The sequence below is a fragment of the Oculina patagonica genome, chromosome 11, assembly GCF_052425735.1.
Source record: "Oculina patagonica isolate OP01 chromosome 11, crgOcupat, whole genome shotgun sequence".
Classification (NCBI taxonomy): Eukaryota; Metazoa; Cnidaria; class Anthozoa; order Scleractinia; family Oculinidae; genus Oculina; species Oculina patagonica.
The window spans coordinates 9,871,984-9,888,207 of record NC_135768.1 but is presented as its reverse complement, the minus strand read 5'-3'; the positions used below and the strand labels follow the sequence as shown (position 1 = coordinate 9,888,207).

At 36.7% G+C, this 16,224-nt stretch overlaps 2 protein-coding genes across 2 annotated transcripts; both read right to left on the bottom strand.

The window, feature by feature from the left end:
- Positions 1-3,420: 3,420 nt before the first annotated feature.
- On the bottom strand, positions 3,421-7,171 carry LOC144631009 (uncharacterized). The gene is made up of 3 exons (XM_078489369.1): positions 6,992-7,171; positions 4,376-4,580; positions 3,421-3,597 (listed from the first exon to the last, which is right to left on the bottom strand). Exons 1-3 carry the CDS (start codon positions 7,052-7,054, stop codon positions 3,554-3,556), a joined length of 312 nt encoding a protein of 103 aa, XP_078345495.1. The 5' UTR covers positions 7,055-7,171; the 3' UTR covers positions 3,421-3,553.
- Positions 7,172-9,892: 2,721 nt separating this feature from the next.
- On the bottom strand, positions 9,893-12,783 carry LOC144630264 (uncharacterized). The gene is made up of 3 exons (XM_078488605.1): positions 12,613-12,783; positions 10,175-10,379; positions 9,893-10,064 (listed from the first exon to the last, which is right to left on the bottom strand). The coding sequence occupies exons 1-3, from the start codon at positions 12,673-12,675 to the stop codon at positions 10,027-10,029; spliced, it is 306 nt and encodes a 101-aa protein (XP_078344731.1). The 5' UTR covers positions 12,676-12,783; the 3' UTR covers positions 9,893-10,026.
- Between the last annotated feature and the right edge of the window lie 3,441 nt (positions 12,784-16,224).

The following is a 16,224-nucleotide window of genomic DNA, read 5'->3' as shown; positions in this document are numbered from 1 at the left end:
AATTTCAAATCTTTTTTTTTCTCTCGCGGGGTCAGTTTGAGTGCTAAAGTTTTGGCCGGTTTTTGTTAGCTGTACTTAAAGTGTTACTTTGCTATGAGGTCTTAAAAGTTGTTTCTGCACGTCACCAAAAATTAAATATTTATAGCCGTATCTTGATTTCCTACCTTACTTTAGATGTTCAAAGATAATGTTTTTCATGGGTGAGCCGGTTGCTAATTTCACATCTGTCAGGTTAGACCAAAAATCTGCGAAATCCCCGTGACGTAGCACCTTTAAGGGGCTGATTACATGGCGAATTTCAGCCCGAAACTGAAACATCATCCAGTTAATTTTGAACAAAAACTCAAATGACAAGACCACTCAAGATCGTGAAGTATTTTGTAGCAAATCAATCATTCCGTTCGCCCAGTTCTTGAATAAATGGATAACAGTTGAACGTACTGTAAAAAAATGGATTTCAAAATTGCCTCGATGACAGATCAATAACCTTTACCTTGATCGATAAGCAAATTCTGCTCGCTGTCATGCATGTCTCGACACAAATTATCGATATACAAAGTACACGTCAGTTTGGCACATTCTTTACTTCATTAAAGGAGCTTTGTCACGGACAACTCCCTTTAAAAAAATTAGCAAGCTTTCTCAAGTTTGTCGTTCGTAATCCGTGTTAATCTTCGTCAGTCGAAACCATCCTTGGTTATTGTCGCGTTTTTAATATTCCTTTGTTGTTTTCTACGTAATGTTATTTTGAGGTTTCCTATAATTTGAAAGTTGTCAGAAAAATGACTTAAAACATCGTGACATTGCTAAGCATGCGCAATTCTTTCATTTACAAACTCACACTCAATCCTCTTCGTGCTCTTGGGCACATAAGGCCGTTACCAGATTCCGCCACTGCTGCCTGTTCTTTGCAGTCTTTCTCAGCTCCCCCCCAGCTGAGTCCGCTTTCCCGCATCTCTTTTTCAACTGTCCGCCGCCAGGTCTCTTTTGGTCGTCCCCTTGCTCTTTTCCCAGATGGAGTCCTGGGCAGAGCAACTCTGGGAATTGATGATGGATCCATCCTGAGGACGTGTCCGATCCAGCGCCACCTTCTCTTCTTCACCTCGGAGCTGATGTTGTTCGTTGAGGTTGCCCGGCGTAGCTCGGCGTTTAAAATGATGTTAGGCCAGAAAATGTTCAGAATGCGGCGTAGACACCGATTATGGAATGTGTCAAGTTTGTGGCAAATGGCTTTTGTGGCCTTCCATGACTCACACCCATACAGCAACGTGGTGAGAACGTTACTCTTGAAGAAGCGGAGTTTAGTCTTTAATACAGAGAGAAAATAGAAACGGTGACAGTATGCACCCCTGCTTTACGCCCGTTTGAATGATAAATGGCTCTGTCACCTGGTTTTCACAGATGACCTGGGCGTGGCAGTCGTGATACAGCATCCTGATGATATTCACTACCTTGGATGGTATTCCGTAGTGTCGAAGGATGCACCATAGCGTTTCCCTGTGGATGCTATCGAAGGCTTTTTCAAAGTCTATTAAATTCGCATAGACTGTGCTGTTCCATTCCTTCGCCTGCTCAAACATCTTCCTGAGAGTGAAGATGTGGTCACTGCAGGATCTCCCTTTACGGAAGCCAGCTTGCTCTTTACGAATGTCCTTCTCCAGGGCGGCAGTCATGCGCTCTAGTATGAATTTGCTGAACACTTTGCTTGTGAGACTCAGGAGTGTTACACCCCTCCAGTTGTTACAATCAGATAAGTCTCCTTTTTTGGCAAGCTTTACGATCAAGCCAGTCTTCCAATCTTCAGGCATGTTCTCGGAAATCCAGATTTCTTGGAAGATCTTCTGAAGAATGGTAGATATCAGAGTTTTTTCCGCTTTTAGCAGTTCAGCACAGATTCCGTCTGCTCCAGGCGCTTTGCCGTTTTTCATCTCCTTGATGGCCTTCTTGATTTCTTGGATTGAGGGGGTGTCAGTGTTGATGTCAACGTCTTGTGTGGCTTCGGGTATTGAGGCTGTGTTTTCAGGGTCTGGTCGATTGAGGATACTGTGGAAATGCTCTTGCCATCTTTTCAAGTTGTCATCTACTCGAGATAGAACCGTGCCATTCTTATCCTTAACGGGCCTGTTTCCACTGCTGTATCCACCCCGGAGTGTATATAACGATGGTATATAACGTTTTCAGGTCTTGCTGTGCTGCAGCCTCTTCTGCCTCCTCAGCCAGGTTCTCGACGTTGTCCTTCTTGTCCCTCTTGGCCATCCTTTTCACCTCCTTATCCAGTTCTTGGTATTTCTTTCTGCAGCGGTCCTTCACACTCTCTGATCTTGTTGAATTTATCTTCTTCTTCATCTGTTTCCTTTCATTGATCTTTTCCCATGTTCCTTGCTGTATCCATTCTTCTTTCTTCCTTCTTCTGAATCCCAGAATCGCCTCTCCTGCTTCTCTCATTGTCTGGTGGAAATTGCTGAGGTCATGTTCGCCCGGTTCTTCCTCAAGGGCTTGAAAGCGTTATTTATAAAACGTTATGATTAAACTGGAAGCGCCGTTGTAAGCCGTTGACTTTTTCAAAACCGAGGAAGGCCGAAGATTCTCGGCCGAAACGTCTTTTTTAGAGTTTCAAAAAACGTTGATTAAAACGTTTGATATTAGTCAGCGACAGACAAATATTTGTGTTATGTGAATATTCCTTACTGCAATTTCAGCGTTTACCTTTCAATGTAATTACTTACTTTGAATTTTGATTGATTTATTGTGTTGTTTACGTGTTCTATGATTGGCATTGCACCATTTGGTGTGTGTGAACGACACAACAACAGTTGGCAAACAAGTTGGCAAACTGTTGGTGGGAATAGAGACAAGTTCTATTTTGTCGCCAACAGTTGGACAACTTGTTTACCGTTGATTGCGTCGTTCACACACACCAACTTAAGTTTGCCAACACGAGTTGGCCAATAGTTTGTAGTGTGAAGGCCGCTTTAGGGACCAGAACGCGGGAAATCAACATATAGACATTCCCGAGATTTACAAATCGCTAGTGCGACATTTAAAGTCACGCGCAGCGATCGCGCGTTTTTTGCCATGTCACGCATGTTCCGTGAGATACTCTCGCACGCGCATAATGTAACCGTTGTAAGCCGTTGGCTTTTTCAAAACCGAGGAAGGCCAAAAATTCTCGGCCTGAACGTCTTTTTAAGAGTTTCAAAAAACGTTTAAAACGTTTGATATTAGTCAGCGCAGACAAATATTTGTGTTAAGTAAAAACATATATCCATACACGCAATAATAGAAATGAATGCGTGTAAACGTGATAAATTCAAAACAGGATTTTGGAGTTCATGCCAGATAAGTTGAGTAAGGGTTTTTCCAATATGCTAAAATGATTAATTAGATACTGTACGAGACGCAAAAGAAACAATATTGCTTTGCCATGCCCTTTATTAGATTCTACATATGCCATACAAAGTCTGCTATGTGAGTAATACTTGGCTTAGGTCCTCTGGCTAACACTATTTTGTTGGGCTTCCTGTTGTATAGAAGGGTTTCTGTGTTGCCACCATTATTTTCCTCCGTTATGGTACAAGGCACACAAACTGGCGAGGGCTATGCGGAAAAAAACATATATGTAAGTTTAGGTAAAAAAAGGTCTCAACTCGAAAGCATGAAGGATATCTTCGCCCAGGTTACACCATCTGAAATAGCGAATATACACTTTGAGAAATTTTCGGAAAGAAAGAATCACCCTTCTGCTCAATTACAGTACCTTCCAGCAGGTTCATGAGACACTGCAACGAGCTTCACTTCAAATATTCAAGAGCCTTACGACATAGGGAAACTTAGGAATAGTGGTTCAGTTTTGTTAAAAAATATACTATGTCAGTGTACTGAAGCTATAAACAAGTAATACTATTATTAATGCCATCAGGAACTTTAGATCTCAATTTGAAAAAGTCAGGCTGACTTTTTCAAGTTCTGCCCTTGTGGCCTGTAAAGACAGCTAAAAATAATAATGGGTCATCTCTTTCTTCAACAACAATTTACTGTATATCTTCATTTTGATGTGCTAGGTGCATTTCATGTACAGGCAAGGCCACTTCACCGATTTTATTACTTTTTACACAAAAGCATAAAAATCCTAGTGACAGTGTCCCTTTAACGCCGTGAAATTGAAGAAATTAAGTAATTAATTGATTAAAAGTAAATTAGACAATTTAACGAGCATATACGTTCACTGGAGAAACAGACGTTTACAATGGGTCCAAGAAGCCATCATTCTGCCCAAGAAAATACGAGTACATTTTAAAGAGGATACGAGACATGTTGTGCCAATTGTCAAATTATACCAGTCAAAAAACAAATTTCAACTGGACAACAAACTTACTATAAGCGGATGTTAGCTGTTTATAAGTGATATCAAGGCTTGTAAACATTTGCTGCAACATGACTTGATGATTTTGATGGTGAGTTAACAGCTGGGTCAAAGTGAGTTTAGACGTTGCAAGGCTGTTGGAGACTGTGGTCAACAAGTTTTCCCGGTTCTCAAGGTAGGTTGTTAAATTAGCCAAATTAGATGGAATCTCTGGTACCTGTTTAAAAGAAAGAGATAAAGTAAATCAGGACTAAAATTTCCAAAATTAAAATAAGACTAGAGTAATAAGTATTTTCACCAGTGGTGTGAAGTTCTGATGAAATTTAAAAAGATTGTCTCACAAAAGAATCCGGTTGCTTTTCTTGGAATGAATTAATGACGATAAGGGGAGGAAATCGACCAAGTTTAAAAGGAATCAATACAAGTCCTGGATATTCAAACAATAGAAATTTTGCAAATTGCCTACCAAGGCTTTGGGCTGAAAATAGTATAAGGAAATGGTGCTCAAAGCATTAGAAATGATTGATATCAATCTCTCCATTCCGAAAAAGGAATGCGGAATTGAAAAACGCGCGGATTTCACATTTTGGCCATTCTCATTCCAGAATTATAAATAAATATCATGAGCTTTGTGTATTTCGGGTCGAAAAAAGCTCATCCTCGGAGACCAAGGGGCAGTTAGTGGGGGCGACGGGCAGTACATCGGGACGACGGGATTTTCGGGCGAAAGTTAACCGAAAATCCCGTCGTCCCGATAAGCTGCCCGTCGTCCCCACTAACTACCCCTGGGTCTCAGAGGATGAAAAAAGATTTGCCCAGTGAACTATAGCACATAACTGTTTTCTAAAGGATCAATTAAATTGATCAATAAAGATTTCTTGAAACCGGACCAAATTTTGCAGACAACGAAATTTGCAAAACATTTGCCCCCTTCCTTTAAAAGCATGCAAATTTTATTTCTAAAAAATTAATACTCAATAATTCTTCCATTTTAGCTACCTTATTACATGAAATTCTCGCGACACGTTAATTTCGCGATTTTAAAGTGCACTTATTATATGGCTACAATAGTACGCGCGCTCTGATTGGCTGCTGAGCGGGCATTATTTTCTTGTAATGACCGGGCATTATGAAAATTTTTCTCGGCTCGACGGTTTTTTGAGTTGTGAGTAAAAGCTACTAGCGAGGGGGCAAAAACAACAAAAAATGCCGACAAAATATAACTATCTTTTCAATAACTGAAAGAAAAATACAAGCATACCGATACTTCTTTAGTATGAGCAACGAAGAGAGCCACAGAGAGCGAGAGCGAGAGCGAGTTTTACCTCCAGTGTTTTTTCCCTTGATTTTTTTGAATAGTGCTTAAAGGCCATATAATAAATAACTTATTAACCTCGTCCGTTCGGTCATTACAGGGGAATCTCAGACCTCGACCTTGATGTATTGACCTCGCTGTCGCTCGGTCAATACATCAAGACCTCGGTCTGAGATTCCCCTGTAATGACCTCACTCTCGGTTAATAAGTAGTATATATTTCGCGACACTTAAATATCGCGATTTTGCTAAAATGTTTGTATTTTTAATCACTTTAATTGTGCGTTTTTGAGTGAGACACAATTGACATGCCTTTGAATTATATAAAACGACTTCATCGAAGGAACATTAGCGTCAAAATTAACAAAAACACAGGGGGGACTTAATCTCGGCAATAGCAACAACAGATCACTTCTCACAGTGTCTTCAAGTGAGTCAATTGACGACAACATCCATTTACATTGATTAATGACATATGCAAGTCACTTTATATTGGCGTCATGTTATGTTCGCGACACTTATTGTTCGCGTCACTTTAATTTCGCGATTTTTTTAGAATCGCAAAATTCACGAAATTAAAGTGTCGCGAAAATTTCATATAATGTATTAAAATCGTTTTACAAGTTTAATCTGTGCCAGATGTCTTATATTTTCGATTTAGAATGGTGAAATCTAACAATCAAAACGGTTCTTTTGGCGCTTGTTTAACAGCCTCGTTTGCATAACTTATGATGTGTGTGAAATACTAACATAAGCACCAAAAGTTCGTAGTTGCTGTGACAAAGGAAGACAAAAAGCGCAGGGTATTTTTATATTTCCATGCTTCCCGCCATCTCTTTAGTAGGATTCAATTGGAATTTAGAATTGGCCGGTCTGGACTTGTGAAATAAAGGCCGGCGAAGACACCATACTTTTGCATGTTTACAAAGGCGATCTAACGGTTGCTAATATTTAAATTTTCACGGACCTGTTAATCAAAATATATCAAAATTAAAATTCAATTCCAACCTTCAAAGGACTACTTGACTTAGGAATAATAACAATATCTTGTTGCGATTGGTGGTTTTTGAGCAGCGAGCTCGTCAACTTGTACAGTTTGTTGTGCTCATCACGCTCACAAATAGCCTTTTGCAGCCTTGCAAAAATATATCTTAACGTATTTCCAAAAAATTAAGTCGTAATGCATTTACTTACAAGATAGTTCACTGGGCAAAGTTTGATTGAAAACTTTTTTCCCACCCGAAATGCGATGGACCGTTTTTAACGGATATCATCACTTCAATGCTATGATATTGAACATTATATATAACTTACCTTGGCTTCATTTGGATTATTCAAAACGAACACCAAGACAACAAAGGAGAATAACAGCTTCATGATTTCTCAACAAAAAGAATTTGACTCAAACGAACTTGCCAGTGTAAGAACACCTAATGACGAGGCTAAACAACAAAGTTGTGCTATATTTTGACGTGGGAAATTAAACTGACTGCTGAATGAGTACTGCACGTTTTTGCAAAATACTATGTAGACAGCTTTCGAACGTTTAAGACATCAGTTAAGTGAAAGATTAAACATAAAGTTCGTTTTGGAATAAAAATGACTCCACCTGGAAAAACATAGATTTGAACTGAGAATACGTAGTATTCAAAGTAGTTTTTACATTATTTTAAGTGAATAGTACCTTAAACTACTTTACATTTTTTTCATTTTCAACTCTTCTTATATCTAAGATTCAATTGTATGAATTTTAACTTTAAGCTGTTATTGTTTTTAAGCAGTATTTATTAATTCATTGTTTTACACTAAATAGCTGTTACAATTTGCATATTAATTTTTTTTTTAAAGTAGTTGCTTCTAATTTAATTATTTTTTTCTAAATTTTTTATCTTTCTTTGTAATAGCTTACTTCATAGGTTTACACTTAATATCGTTTATCATGCAAAATTTGGCCTCGCTTTAAGTTACTTTACCTCCATAAATCAGTTTTACATGAAAAGAACCACGTTTTGAAATAAATTGACCTTTTCTATTGAGCTGACGTTTGCACGAAATCGTATTTAGACAGTTTTTGAACGTCTAAGAGATCAGTTGAACACTAGTGAAATATTGATTGTATGATCAAAAGATAAACAACGACTCCACCTGTAGAAAACAAACAACTGGAAAGAAGCACATGAAGAAATGCACGTTTTGAAATAAATTGAACTTTTCTTTAACGTTCACGCGAAATGATATTTAAACAACTTTTGAAGGTTTTAAAGATCAGTTTAGTGAAAGATTAAAAATGATATTGGTTTTAAAAGGTCTTGAGAACAGCAGACAAGTAAAGATTTTAAGAAAAACGACAATTTTTTTAAGTTTTAAAGACATGTTTCGACAGAGCATCTGTCATCTTCAGTTGAATGGTTTACAAAGCACAGAGAGTTGAATAATAAGTAGACAAAAAAATGCTAATTAAGACAAGTAGTAACAACAGAACGTAAAAAATGTGTGAATTAGAAGGATAATTTTAGATTTACATGGTGTAATTGCTGGTTGAGGCAAGGTAGTTCGTTTTGAATATGGATAGCCTCCTTTATCTTAAGTTAAAAGCTAGTAGAGGCGTGATGTAAAATATGAAAGCAATCTATTGAACACAAGGAGCGACAACGTTCAGAATCAACAACGTTCAGAATCAACAGTTGATTAACGACTCCACATAATAAGAAAACAAACTTTAGAATTGTAAAATATAGTATTCAAAGTAATCAGTCTTTATATTAGGATAGCCTTTCGTAATTTTAAGGAACCTAAGGTTCCTTAAAATTACTTTACTTTTGAAAAATTCTTTATGCTTTCATTTTTTATAGAATGTATAAGAGGGTTAGGCACAACAGGAAATGAACCTTTTATTAAGAAATGGTAAAGGACCTGTGTTTTGAACATGTCGTTAATTTATTTTCTTGCTACTGAATAAATGATAAATGATAATGTCCGATTGAAAAATTCACGTTAGTATAAAAAAAAAAAGATTAAGTTTGATTTGGTGATTTTCGCTGCTACTTTTCGAATTTAATTTAAACTGCTGGTTGAAAAAAGGACGTAAACTTCATAGCATTAATTATAAGTCTTCAGCGAAAAGAACGTAGGAAAATTTGTGCTGCTTACAAGATAACTAAATAAAAAGTATCAACCTGGTATTTATCAAATACACGTAAGCCTGAATATCTTTGTTTGTAAAATGGGAGCCTCACACACATGGGTGTTAGATCGTTTTAGCTAATCGCACAATTACAAACTTTCTTGTTATATGCATGTTTTATTTGATATTGTAGGGCCTATAGATGTGCATATATTCTTTTAAATTATCTGTTATGATGTTAAATATTATATTTAGTATGGTATGGCCTATAGATGTGCATATATTCTTTTAAATTTTCTGTTTTAAAGTTGATAAGGCTACGGTTATTCGTGCTCTTGTGTAAGAGACATGCAAATTTTCTTTCCAAATAAGTTATTTGCAAGTTCCCAGTGAAGTTTTTTTCCTTAGGATTGCTCACCCATATTACTCTTTGAGTAACACAATTATCAAAAATTCAGTCGGGGTTTAAATTTTGGCATTCGTTACAATAGCACTGTATATTTAGTCATTTTTCTGATTCTTTTTAAATTGAAAGAAACCTCGAAGTAATAGTTTTCTTACATAGAAAACAACAAAGGAGTACTAAAAAGGCGAAAAAAAAAACTAGAAAGGTTCCGACTGACAAAGATTAACACAAATTTTGAGCGACAATTGTGTTGTGTTGGGACAAAATGTGTTGTCCGTGATGTAGCTCCTTTAAATGTTCATTCGAGAGATCTGTTTATCCGTTAAGCGAAAAGCACTTTTTCACTGGTACATAAGAGGCAGAACTGACAATTTATCTGAGAAAAACATACAACAAACTTCAGATGGAAAATACTTGGAGTCCCAGTGAAGGGAGAACAGGTTTTTTTTGTTCAAACTCTGATCAAAGCAAAGGTGTATAAAGGATCAGTAAGCTTGAATGCCAATTGAAGCAACTTGAACATGGTGAATTGGGTCAGTTATTTAATTTAATTTTGTATTTATTCAAAAAGATCTGGTACAAAGTCAATTTTTATGACGAAATTTATAACTACAAAACATGATATAATTTGTATACAAATTGTAGTAGCTAACAGCTATGAATTAATAAGGAAACAGTATTGTTTTGTCATGTTCTTTATTATATTTCATATATACCATACATAGTCTTTTGCGTGCGTATTACTAGGCTTAAATCCCCCCGGCTAACACTGCTGTGTTGGGATGCATGCTGTATAGAAGGATTCTTGTGTTTCCTCCATCATTCTTCATGGTATTTTAAACACTTTGTAATGAGGCCTGTGCAAAGAAAACGTATTTGTACATTTAGGTAAAAAGGTCAATTTTTTAGTATCAAGGACGAGAGCTCTTCGTCCAGGTACAAGAATTCAAATATACAACAAACTTACCAAAAGTATAAGTTAGCTGTGTGTGAGTGACAGTGAGGCTTTGATGCAATTGCTGCAACATAACTCCCTGGGCTGTAACGTCGGCATATAACTTGGCCAAATTTTGATTAGTGGCGTGAAGTTGGCCTTGGATGGTTTTTAACGAGTCGTCCTGATTCTGAAGGTAGGTTTGTAAATGAACCAAATCATCAGGCAAATCTGGTACCTGAAAAGAGAGAAAAAGTTTTTTTCTGAAAGCCGCGGGTTTCGCCCATAACGAGTTACAATCTTGTTTTAATCTCATTTCAAAATATATGTTGCCATTACCTATGTCAGAAATACAATCTTTAAAAACTCTCGATGCCTTTTTTTAGTATTCGCGAATTCATATTCGTAATTTGGCATGCGAAACTTATCTTTCGTGTACAAAAGATTTGCAACGATGGTGTGTTCCACGCGCAAGTGTTTTCAACAGCGTTTAATTTGCTCCAACTCAAAACAAACGCGACCTTCTCGAGAAAATAAGTGCTGCAGATAAAAAAAACCAAATCATAGCTATGCTTTTTCGATAAACGTTCAATGTCTCTGCAGTATTTTTGTGCTCCATTGTTCGTGAAATTGATAACTTGTTCGTTTCAACAGTGAAAGTGATCATCTTGTTCGTTTCAACATTTCATGGTCTCAGGTCAAGTCACTTTTTTTTCAAAACCTTTATTCTGTTACGCACGTTTAGGTTGACGTTTTTTGAGTTAGATTCTAGACGTTTTACTTCTGGGCAAAACCATTCTTGTTGTGGGCGAAACTCGCTATATCCTTTTTTCTTATACTAAAGAGTAAAAACAATTTTTTTGTCATTCGTGTGACCAAACTACATCTGGGGATGCTTAAAAGTACATGTACTGTTCTTTATAAGACTCGTTCACGCGTTATTGGTATTATCATAATAAACAATTTCTTGTAATTCTGTAATCACAATTTAATATTGAAGCCCATAAACCCAAATCTAATCTGAAGAAATAGGATCCCTTATTCCCCATCTTAAGCTCAAATTAATTTATTTAACTTAGAGGAAAAAATCGCACTAACCCTTCACATATTTCCCAACACCCAAGACGTCGAAGCTATCGTTCTTTTTCCTATACTCATCTTGCACATTTCATTTATTTTTTTGCACTGCTCAACAAATTTTTCAATTATACTTTAGATGACTTGTAAAATATTTCGATATACAAAGATTTATATTTTTGGTTGTATTTCAAATCATTAAGTAATATTAATATAATTGAAACTGTAAGCTATTTAGATAAATTATTGTAGGTAATGTTAGTACTGTAAGAAATGTTCGTATTGTGAGGCAAGTTAGTGTTGATAGTAAAGTTAGTATTTTAAATAACGTTAATATTGTAAGTAACGCCAGTATTGAAAGTAACGTTAGTATTGTAACTGTTGTAAGTGATGTTAGTATTGTAATAAATAAAAATTAATAATAATTTACAATTAGATTATAGGCTCGAGATTTCTATGGGGTTATAGTTGATTCATCCTTCGGCCTTATCAACTTTCACCTCATAGAAATTGAGAGCGAATAATCTAATTGTTTTAGTAGAATTTTAACTCATTTTTCTTCAAATGATGATTTCTAAATTGTTTTTGTACAAATGGACTAGCAATAAACTTTACGCTTTAGTGAAATCGCGCGCGCGAGTAGTGGACTTTCGCTCGTCAATTCATTCAATTTTCCCATTTAACTCTTCTTGGGAAGTGAATTTATTGACAATGTTTTTATTTTTATTCCTATAAAACTGAAATTAGCCGCAGGGTGTTTGAGTATTATTTCAACTTCAAAACTGTCATTACCGTAAAAGAGGTACACGTGTTTTTTTTTTGACGAAGGAAACCGCAAAATAATAGTTTTTTAGGAAAGAAAAGAAAACAAATTAAAATGAAAAAAAAAAACAAAGGAAGATACTAATGGATGATAAAGATTAAAACGAAAAAATGGTCAATTTCTTCAATATGCACCTGCGTCTGTGACGTTGTTAACCCTAGATATTGCGATGCTAATTTTATCGTAAAGTTGAAATATTTACTAATCCATCTGTTCGAAGTCGGTAATTTTTAAACCCAAAATACTGACTCGTGTTTCCTACAAATTGGAGATTTGCAAGCGGGAGAACTAACTTATCTAGAATTAAAGGTATTGTAGCATAAATTCCGATTTACCTATACTACAGTGGAACCCCGATATAACGATATGCCAAGGGGGCAGTAAAATTATATCGTTATATCGAGGAATCGTTATATCGGGGTTCCGTCCCATACATTTTACTATTGCCGGGACATAACATATTCATCGTTATATCGGGAATATCGTTATATCGAAGATCGTTATATCGGGGTTCCACTGTATTTCAATGCTACGATATAAACGATATAACAAATATATATATCTTACGTACTTTGGCTTCAGATGGATTCTCCAAAAAGAAGACAAAGACGGCGATGATAAAAACAAGCTTCATGATATCCAAACAGAGAAGAAAAAAATTCTCAATCGAACTTCGCAGAGTAGAACCTCCGACCGACGCAGTCACACAGCAAAGCCGTTGTATTGTTATTTCGCCGTGGGAAACTTAAGTGTGTGATAACGGAGGTTTGAGTGAAAGCTAAAAGTTATGGCGAACTAATATTGAGACAGCTTTGTCAAGTTGAATATCAAATTATTAATAACAATATTAGTTTCGGTCTTAAACCTGACAAACGACACGTAGAATTCAAAGTACTTTGAAAATCATTTTTCGCAAGGTTTCTTAAAATAACCTTACTCTTCAATAATGTACTGATTTGTTTTTAAGTATGTAATATATGATCAGGCGCAGTTGTTTGAGAAAGAGTTATGTTTATTTATTTTGATGACGTCGTTAAACATTTAATAACTTTAAAAATGCTGATTTTCTTTCCAGTTCCTTGCCTAATTTGTTTTTCATTTTTTCTTTACTATTGCTTGTCCTTTATGCTGATTTACACAATTGGATAATTTAGTATTTTTAGTATATACAGTAGCACCCTGGTAACTCGAACTCGGATAACTCGAAAACCCCGCTAACTCGAACTAACTCCCTTTTTCCTTGGACCCACTTTTGAGTCGTTTTTACTCGGTTAACTCGAAAACCCCGCTAACTCGATCTGTTTTTCGTTTCCCTTCAGTGTGTTCGAGTTACGGGGGTTCAACTGTATTTCAGTAAGATCTGATGGCAACCAAATAAAAAAAACATTACCAGTGATAAGGAATAATCAAAGTCTCTTCGAGATACCGACGTTTTTGCATGAAGTATGAGTCGAAGGTTTATCCTGTGCATTGTTCTTCGAACTTATCATTACAGTTGCTTTGTAGTTTAGTTTAACAATTTCCTATCTTCGCGGAGGAAATGCAGCCATATAATTTTGTCAAAAATGGCTCGTCCTTGCCGGGTATTTATACACATATTCCTCAACATTACACAAATAAACAGTGCAAATTTCACCGAGATCTGACAATTCTATACTTTAAAATTGCAAGGACCTTTCGAGGCAGTCGATTACGGCAGCGAAATTAGCAAATGAAACAGCAAAATGTGCGTTCGACGCTTTGTTTTTGCGACGCCATATTTGAATTGTTATAGGTAGACCGCTGTTCAATGTGTTCAAGGCCGTATCGTTACGATTGCTCCACGAAAAAGCACGAAAAAAATACGGATATTTCCGACTACTGTCGGAGAAAACATTGCGCATATAATTGCGGCGTAAACAAATCGATACACTCAAGCTGCGTTTTGTCTAGGCTCTGCGAGGGTCGGATATCAAGACAGCTTCTTCGTGGGCTAAAGAAGGATTAAACAAAAGCCATAGATACAGTGAATGCTTTCGAATTATATTTGAAGATGAAATACGAAAGAATTTTGCTGTCTTTGACTGAAACAGCTGAAATTCCACTCGAACTGCGTAGATACGATCGCATGTTGTAAAGCCGATTCATGCAACATTGCTGTCAACGCGAGGTCACGTCCCTAACGACCTAGGCTGATGACGAAATAGAATGGCGCTTGTAGCGACCAAATTTGGCCTAATTTTTAACCGTTCCTAAGCTAAAAGAAGCCCCCATCTCTTGCATTTGTTTTAACTTCAATAATATCTTTGAAAAGAGCGAGTTTTTTGGTATGGTTTATTTTTGACGTTTGTAATTTTTAAACGATGTAAGTGCTAGTGATTATTTATTCGTGTTTTAGCGTTGGTTACGCAATCCATTGTTTGTGCGACGCTTTTTATAGATCGCCTTTCAGACACACGTGCGTTGAGATAAGAAAGCTGACATGTCACTTTTAAAATTGTTATATAATGTTTGTAAATGTGACAAGTCACGTTTTTTCCACGAGATCGCAAGTGATCACCCACAGCGGAAAGTAATCCCTTGAGAAATTAAAACAGTCCCTTGAGAAATTAATAAAGTCCCTTGAGAGTTAACAAGAATGTTCCAAATTTTGCCCAACATAACTGCTATTCTCCTACTTTCGCTTGTAAACAAGCAAAAACGTCGAAAAAAGTACACTCCAGTTGGGAAATGAGGCCCTTAAAGCCCGGGGGGTACTCCCTATAATGGCCTTTACAGGGAAGCTTCGCCCGAAAGGGGTACCTTTTTCAGGCTTCAGGTATATAAAAGGGTAGGGATTTCACGAGTTTAGGTATATGAAAGGGTATGGAAATCTGTCATTTGGCTATTTAAAAGGGCCTTTAATTAAAATATTTCGAACAGACGCAATTTATGGCTGTATTATTTTAATTTTTTAAGCGATACATAAAAATGACAAGAAAACGTCCTATTTTAAGTCCACGCCATGTCTCTAAGGTATATGAAAGGGGTACCTTTTTTCAGTTAAAGGTATACGAAAGGGGTACAATTTCTGTCAAAAATGGTATATAAAAGGGTAAGGGGTTAGAACTTGGGGCGGAGCCTCCTCGTATAAAACTTTTTTGATTACCCCCCCCCCCCGGGCCTTAAAGGGACCGTTTCACTGATTTTAGCCAAACTTAGGCATACAAAATGAACATCAAATTCGTTTGAATATATCAAATAACCTCTTATAACAATGAAGAAATATTTAAATAACACACCAAATGCGAAAGAATGTACGGATGGCCAAAAGTGTCGAAGATTGAAACGGATTGCCATATGGGTTTTTGAAATATTGTCCGGTGAAACAGCTTTCAAAGTTAATCTTTTTTTGTATCTTTAAATTATAACGCCCGGAAGACACATTTGGCTGCAATGAAGTTATGGTTTTGCCATTTAGAATTATAGAATTAATTTCTTTGCAAACATTTAGTTTCGTAGCGAATATTTTACAAAATTTAATATCATAAAATTAACTTAGCCTTCACACAGTCCCTGTAATGTGTTGTGGATCGAGTGCTTCTTCTTAGGACCTAAAGTTGTAACCAATGTGACCAGCCAGATGATCAAAAGAGAAACCCAGGTTGACCCCATCTTATCCAGAGTGTACAGTTTTGTCATCAGTGGATGGCCAAGTGAAGTAGATCCCACATTGGTGCCTTCATGAATAAACGAGATGAACTGACAACCCAACAAGGCTGTGTGTTGTAGGGCACTCGGGTTGTTGTACCAGCTTCCCTTCAAGAGAAAGTATTGCATGAACTTCATGAAACACATCCTGGAATTTCCAGAATGAAAGCACTATCAAGGTCATGTGTATGGTGGCCCAATATTGATGCTCACATTGAAAGAACTGTTTCTTCATGCAGTACTTGTCAAACTATGAGATCTGCACCTCCTACTGCTCAAATCCATCCATGGAGTTTTCCAGCACGGGCTTGGTCTCGCATTCATGTGAACTTTGCAGGACCGGTCTCAGGTCCGGTTGTTGTTGATGCATACAGCAAATTTCCAGAGGTGGTCAAAATGACAAATATTACTGCTGGAACAACTATCACTGCATTGCGTGACATATTTAGCAGGCACGGATTGCCTGAAATTCTTGTTTCTGACAATGGTTCCCAGTTCACCTCGAGAGAATTTG